This window comes from Gouania willdenowi, chromosome 16 (genome assembly GCF_900634775.1).
Source record: "Gouania willdenowi chromosome 16, fGouWil2.1, whole genome shotgun sequence".
Lineage (NCBI taxonomy): Eukaryota > Metazoa > Chordata > Actinopteri > Blenniiformes > Gobiesocidae > Gouania > Gouania willdenowi.
The window spans coordinates 23,726,614-23,733,803 of record NC_041059.1 but is presented as its reverse complement, the minus strand read 5'-3'; the positions used below and the strand labels follow the sequence as shown (position 1 = coordinate 23,733,803).

The following is a 7,190-nucleotide window of genomic DNA, read 5'->3' as shown; positions in this document are numbered from 1 at the left end:
TGATACATTTCCGTACGTTTCCGTATCAATAGACACTTCCTTAAATGCATCTCTCCAGTTAAAAAGTGGTATATTTCCGAAATTTCCATATCACTATGTGAATTGCACAAACTTCTTCATTGGTCAAATATCAGAGAATATCTATTATATATTATATTTGTAGACTTTCATCACAGCTTTGATATTTGCTAAAAAATAAAAAGAAAGAAAAAGAAAACCTCAAACAGCAGGACAAGTTAAATTCATCAATGTCGCACAACAATTGAACTGTCACTCAGCCACTTAGTCTCTATAGTGTATAATCTAGTGTTAGTGTATATTTCCAGTTTTCAATTTTTTCTTCAGGGTGCATCACAGAGTTTGTTCAGCACAGTAAGACCAGGAAACTTGTTGACCTCTGACCGCAGCTTTTCTTGCTGTTATGTGACGTCGTGCGTGCTTGGCCAAGTGATCACTACGCATAAAGCGACGGTGGCACAAAGGACAGGCAAAGTTTTTCTCCCCAGTGTGGGTCCGACGATGGCGAGAGAGCTCATCAGAGCGGGCAAACTGTCTGTCACAACCCTCCCATTTGCATTGAAAAGGCTTCTCACCTGTGGGAACACAGTAATGAAAATGGAATGAAATCAAACCCTATTGAAAAAAAGTTGTATATTTAAACAGGATATTAAAGTTAAACCTTGGGTAACTTTGTGATAAAGCAAATGAAGTAACTTCTGATTATTCTAATTTTATTAGTTTAATAATTACTTAATAAAGGTAATTAGATAATTATTTTAATAAATTTGTTTTTAAGTTAAAAATGGGCAAAGATAAAACTAAATTATATACAATAAAACATATAATTCATTAGTGCCTAGATTCTCAAAGTAGGGTATGGGAACCCCCAGGGGTTCGCAAATTGTCATAGGGGGTACGTGAATAAAAATCAAAACTAGAATATAAATTGACCAGCATTCAGGAGCCTCCGTGCATTTCCACAAATGACACATGCAGAGCCCCCTCATGCAGCCACAGAGAAACAATCTCATAAAAAAAAGCACAAATTTCAAATTCAGCCAAACATTGCAGCGTTCTGTGTATTATCTCAACCTCATCCTTTTCACTAAAGTAGTAGCGAGTTGTATTTCACAGTTTCAGGGTGATGAATATGTTGTATGACTGTGATACGCTCAATTAGCAAATGTTTGGTAGGTTTCTCACTGAAAAAGAGAGGAGGCTGATTAAATAAATACAGAGCTGAAGTGATCATTTTGAATAAAATGTTTTCTTGTGTGCTTAAAGATTTTTCTTATTCTTTTTTTAATTATATATGATTCTTCAGCAGGATTAGTAAAATTCAGCCACAAATTTCACTGTAGGGCTACATTGTTTATGACATTGCATCATTATGTTTTATTAGTGTGCAGCAGTAGTGGGTACATGGCTTCAGGTTAAATGTCTGAAGGGGTACATGACTGTGAAAAGTTTGGGAACCACTGCATTAGTGCATAGGTCAAATGTTTCCCATTCTACTGTATTATGATGTTTTGGCCAAAGTTCTCAGAGGCTCCACCCCCAGACACTCTGAGTCTGAGATTTTTGCTTTAGCCTTTTTCTTAAAATCCAATTTCCACTTGAAAAAACCTAAAACACATGGTTCCACACATCAGATTTCCTTTCATTTCCTATATCTTAAGCCACTTCTCACCTGTGTGCATCCTCATGTGGGCCCTCAGGTGGGAGCTTTTAAAGTACGTCTTGCCACAGTCATCATACGGACAAATGTGACTGCGAACTCGGAGCAGCTCCGTCTGCGATGGTGTGTGTCTTTGTCCCCACATGGTATAACCAGGGGCAGGGGCGATGGCTGCAAACCTGCCACCTGAACTCCCAACAGCTGGCTGAAGGTAGACAGCAGTTTGGATGGATGACTGTGGAATGACAACCATGACAGGGCCTTTTAGGAGGACCTGACCTGGGGGAGATATTTGTCCTCGTGGGGGGGTTTGTTCTTGTTTATGCTGCTGCTGCTGCACAAGTGTGAGCAAGGTGCTGACTGCTGGGAAGACTGGGACGAGGTGTGGTTTCATACACTCAGTGGTCTGCACCGTCTGTTGCACTACTGTGTATGAAGGGCAGGAGACGGGAAGAATTTGGCAGTATATGGGAGTAGAAGGTTCTGCAGCAGCACCAGGTATTAAAGTGGATCCATCCACAGCTTTGTGTGCAGCCACAGTCTCCTCTGAGTCTGAACTGGTGAGTCCATCAACAGAGTTCGCATTTACATTAGTTTCCACTGCATTAGCTTGGGTAACTCTATTTTCCTTTGAGACACAGGCAATGCTATGGGAAAGGTGATGACCATCTGCAGTGTGGCGGATCACACTGGTGCACTGGAACCTTTGACGGGGAGGAGATGTTTGGTGATGTAAATGAGTCTCTGGAGGAGGATTTAATGGAGAAAGGGTGCTGGAAGCCTCAGAGATGGTTGGGCTTTGTGGTGGTGTCATACACTGAAGGAAATAATGAGAACATTTGTTACATTTTTTAAACAACAATTATCAATAGAACATTTGGTAACACTTTACTTGAAGGTTTATACATGGTGCTCCACAGAACACCACAGGAAATAATTCCTGTCTGTGATCAAACTTTATAATTCATCACTGTAAACTGACAGCTTTGATTGTTGTATATATCTGCATTATATTTGTACATTTGTATATTTGTATTATTATTATTATTGTTTATTTTTTTGTACTGTAAGGTGTGCACTTGTATTTAATCCTTACTTAATTTACAGTGTTTTACTTAATTATGAACGCTTTTCTTTCTCTTTCTTTCTCTATTTAGTGGTTATTCTTTTTATTGTACTATTTCATGAGCCACTGTGACAAAAGTATTTTACCCCTGGGATAAATAAAGTACTTCTGTCATTATTATGACATGACACCTGTCATTAGCATGGAAAAGGTGTCATGAAGGCTGTGAACCCTAGCCCTTCGTTACTCTAACCGTAACCTTAATCCCTAACCATAACCTTAATTTAAACCCTAACCTTAACCTAAACCCTAATCCCTAATCCCTAACCCCTAATCCCTAACCCTAATCCCTAACCCTAATCCTTAACCCTAATCCCAAACCTCAACCTAAACCTAAACCTAAACCTAAACCTAAACCCTAACCCTAACCCCAGGGGTGGAGCAGCGATTTTAAAAGTGAGGGTGTTCTGGTAAAGCAACCGTCGACTCCCAATTTAGTTTATTAAATTAATTTACTAAAACCATGGTAAAGCTGTCAGTGATACTCAACATGTGGCTCTTTATGTTTTAATTTTAATCATTATTCCCGCAGAAAACCTTAGAAGGGGGAAACTTTCCCCCATTTTTACCAATTTCCTTTGGCCATTTTGCAACTTCCTATGTCCCATTTTAGCCACTTTTCCAAAAAACTTTACACTTTTGTTTTCTTTTTAGGATTTAGCTCCTTTTGCCAATGAATATCCCTTTTTCCTGAATTTTTGTCAATTTTTGCAAGGTCTTTAACCATTTTTTTTTTACACTTTTTATCTAAATAAACTACCTTTGGTCCAATAAAGAACACAACACTTGTTTAATTTTTTTCTCAAAATTTTTCCTCTTTTTGTTTCGCATTTTGCCCCCTTTTCACTATTGTTTGGCACATTTTTCACATTTAAGCTACTTTTTACCATTACATACCACCTGTTTGCTTTTTTGTCACTCTTGGCTGTTTTTGGCCCATTTTAGTCACTTTTCAGTCTTTTCGTGCCATGTTTTTGGCACTTTGAACCATCTTTTGCCACCTGTTACTTGTTTTTTTCTTCCCACCTTTTACTCATCGCTCTTAACTCATTGTTTTCCTTCTCAGAACGCCGGCTTCGTCAAATGGCTGGCTGTGATTGACTTGATCATCATTCAATCAATCTAACTGGACTAATACATTTTTAACAATAAATCCCTCTGTGAAAAGTGAGGGGGGTGAATTTTAGTTTCTATGAAAGTGCAGGTGTCCCTGCCTAACCCTAACCCCTAACGCTAACCCTACCTAACTCCATTAGATCCCTCCACCTAACCCAAAAAATGCAAACCTAGCTCCAAAGGTGTCAAATTTTAGCTAATCACACTTAATGACAGCCTTCATGACACCTTATTCATGCTAATGATAGATAATGACAGTGTAATGTCAGCCTTATGTATAAAACGTCACGTTAAGTGTTACCAAATATTTCTTGCATTTATTTCGGATATGGAAATAAACAATATTTTAGCCAGGAGTTGAAGATGCCAAAATATTACGATATTTTGAAGCTCCTCAGTGATTTACCACGGGCGTGTGATGTATCTCAGGAGCTGAGTCCTCTTCTGAGCAGTCTGAGGAGGGAGTTAAAGGCCTGAAGTTCCTCTGCCTCAAGGTATGCGTCGTCTTCCATTGCTCAGTCATGGACACCAGAGCGTGCACGGCTTCCATGTCCACCACAGCCATCGCTTCTCCTTGGACAAATGACTCTAGTTGTGAAGGGCCCATGAAAGCTCTGAGGAGAGAGTAAAACATGTGGGTCTCACACGGAGAAGAAACAAACAGAATGACACACAATGATTCCTGAGGAGACAGATTGTTTGTCTTTGTAACACATTCAGCTTTAGCATTGAAGCCACGTGATGTAACCGTGGCAAGCAGCTGCTCTCCAGCTCTGGGGACCTTTTACCTACTTCTCTGAGGGATGAAACTCAGCTCGTGTGCTGCTCGTTGCCAAACAGACATATAACACTGGACAGCCAATGACTGACCCTGTGGCAGACAGACAGCCACTACAATACATTCTAGTCATACATACTTCATAATGATAAATGAGGACGAACACAAACATCATCAAAAAAACAGTCACAGTATTAGAATATTGAATTTTAAAAAATATTATTAATAATAAAAAAAAATTTTAAAAATTAAAAAAAATTCCAATATTTTTGTTATAGAGCAAAAATTGATAAAGTCTCCAGTTCTATATTAAATATTGATAACATTTATACTTACGTAGTGTGCCGTTCTCCTCTCAGGTCGTTCTAAATCTAGAACTGAGTCAGAATGGGTCTCCCTCATCCTCATTACCATTTGCTTCAAACGCAGTCAGAGGGGGATTAGGGGCGGGACTTATGACAGTGTCCAATGAGACGTAAAGGTGTGTTAAAGCCCGACCAATAGGAAGGGGAGCCGGTGCGTGATCGCAGGCTGACGATAACGTGGTTCCGGCGTGGTACACAACAGCTCAGCATTACTGGCTTCACCTCTCAGCCCAGTAAATGAAGCCTTCACCCAGTTGGCTAGCCCTAAGGTACCTACTGACCACTGACCACTGACTAACTACTGACCAGTACTGACTACTGTTGCTTAACACAAAGCTTCACTTTCACACAAACGTCTCAATGCAAAGGTTTGTATTGAGCCCATAACATCCAAAGGCAAACTTATCACTGTGTGCAAATAAATGGAATATAACTATGCCTATCAGTGCAATCATTAATACGTTGGGTTCATAATTATTTTTTATGCACTTTTTGATCCACATATAAGTTTATCATGTGTTATTATTAAGATAAAATATCAGCCTCGGTTCTATTCAACGTATGATTTTTCAACCTTGGGGGTCGTGACATGTATAGTAATAATAAAATACTTTTTTTAAAATATAGAATTTTTAATAGTATTTTTTTCAATCTATTTATTTATTTATTTATTTAATTTGTACCATTAAAAAGAGAAGAAAAAACATAACATCACAGACAATAGATGCAGAACGAGAAGAAAGCTCAAAGAGTTTATATGATAATGATTTAATTTTTTTCCAACTAATTCAGTTGCGGATATCTCAGCCCCTCTAAATATGCAAATTCAATGAAACTTTTCAATATTTGCCAGGGCTCACAGTTTTCCACACTCATTTTTAAAACCAAATTGCTGACAGAACTCTCAATTTTTACAAAATCTGCAAAATTCCTCAAATGATTCCACAAATGCTCCCCAAATTACAGGTAAATTAAAAAAAGGTATGACCAATTAAAGGAAATATATGTAACTTTATGCTTGGTTATTGTCAGTGCCAAACATACCCATATCGGTACTCAGTGTACACCACCATTGGTACTGAGCTTTTTTTTTTTAATTATTATTTTTAATAACCTGAAGTAAATGGCACCAAGGTTTACACACTCCACTACAGTCGGTGGCGATATGCGCCTATTCAAGTTGGTTGAAACATGCCCTTTACCAAGAAACAACAACATACCCATATAACTTAGAAAGTGTTTATTCAAACGGTTGCCGTAGGAGCAACCCCCGGTGCTATTGGTACTTTTACCGAAATACACGTACGTAATGTCTTAGGTTTAGGTTTAGGGTGCTATTGGTACTTTAAGTTTAGGATGCTATTGGTACTTTTAACGAAGTACACTTACGTAATGTCTTAGGTTTAGGTTTAGGGTGCTATTGGTACTTTAGGTTTAGGGTGCTATTGGTACTTTTACCGAAATACACGTATGTAATGTCTTAGGTTTAGGTTTAGGGTGCTATTGGTACTTTAGGTTTAGGGTGCTATTGGTACTTTTACCGAAATACACGTATGTAATGTCTTAGGTTTAGGTTTAGGGTTAGGTTTAGGTTATAACCCAATATCGCAACAATTTTTAAGGTTAGAGTTACGGTTAGGGTTCAGTTTAGTCTTAGTCACGTGACCTAAACTGGCCAATGAGGGGCGCTGCGTACAGATAGAATGTCGGTTCATTGATACGGCAACCGTACAGATAGCCACTGCCTTTAATTTAAACTGGGAAGTGCAAACTAGGGCACATTATTGTAAAATTGCATGTTTTCCCGTCTATAATCTGAGTTAAACTGGTCCATCTTTGGCCCCTGAACTAAAATGAGTTTGACACCCCTGGTCCAGACCTTCACTCACAGCTAAAAGAAACAGAACAAAAGGTCAGTCGTAGGCAAACATTGTTGTGTGATTTCAACTTTAACTCATATTTGCATGTTTCAGGTATGGACATAATCTATTGTTTTACCAATAACACATTTTTTTTTTTTTTTTTTTTTGTAATAGCTGCCATGTGGATCTCATCCCACGCCCCAGTTCTCTCTTTGTAGAGTTTGCATGTTCTCCCAAAGTGAGCATTTTAGAATTCCAGAACTTG

At 38.5% G+C, this 7,190-nt stretch overlaps 1 protein-coding gene across 1 annotated transcript; it reads right to left on the bottom strand.

Annotated features, from left to right (window-relative positions):
* Window positions 1-130: 130 nt before the first annotated feature.
* On the bottom strand, window positions 131-5,123 carry LOC114478196 (Krueppel-like factor 10). Its single transcript, XM_028471077.1, has 4 exons — window positions 5,035-5,123; window positions 4,327-4,534; window positions 1,691-2,495; window positions 131-593 (listed from the first exon to the last, which is right to left on the bottom strand). The coding sequence occupies exons 2-4, from the start codon at window positions 4,525-4,527 to the stop codon at window positions 352-354; spliced, it is 1,248 nt and encodes a 415-aa protein (XP_028326878.1). The 5' UTR covers window positions 4,528-4,534; window positions 5,035-5,123; the 3' UTR covers window positions 131-351.
* Window positions 5,124-7,190: the final 2,067 nt, after the last annotated feature.

Bases quoted from the DNA above. Each gene is read 5' to 3' on its own strand.
- LOC114478196 (XM_028471077.1), bottom strand. From the start codon at position 4,527: ATGGGCCCTTCACAACTAGAGTCATTTGTCCAAGGAGAAGCGATGGCT. The intron at 2,496-4,326 runs GTAAATCACTGA...TATTTCCTTCAG, and splicing joins AGATACATCACACGCCCGTG to TGTATGACACCACCACAAAG. The intron at 594-1,690 runs GTGAGAAGTGGC...GTGTTCCCACAG, and splicing joins CCACATGAGGATGCACACAG to GTGAGAAGCCTTTTCAATGC.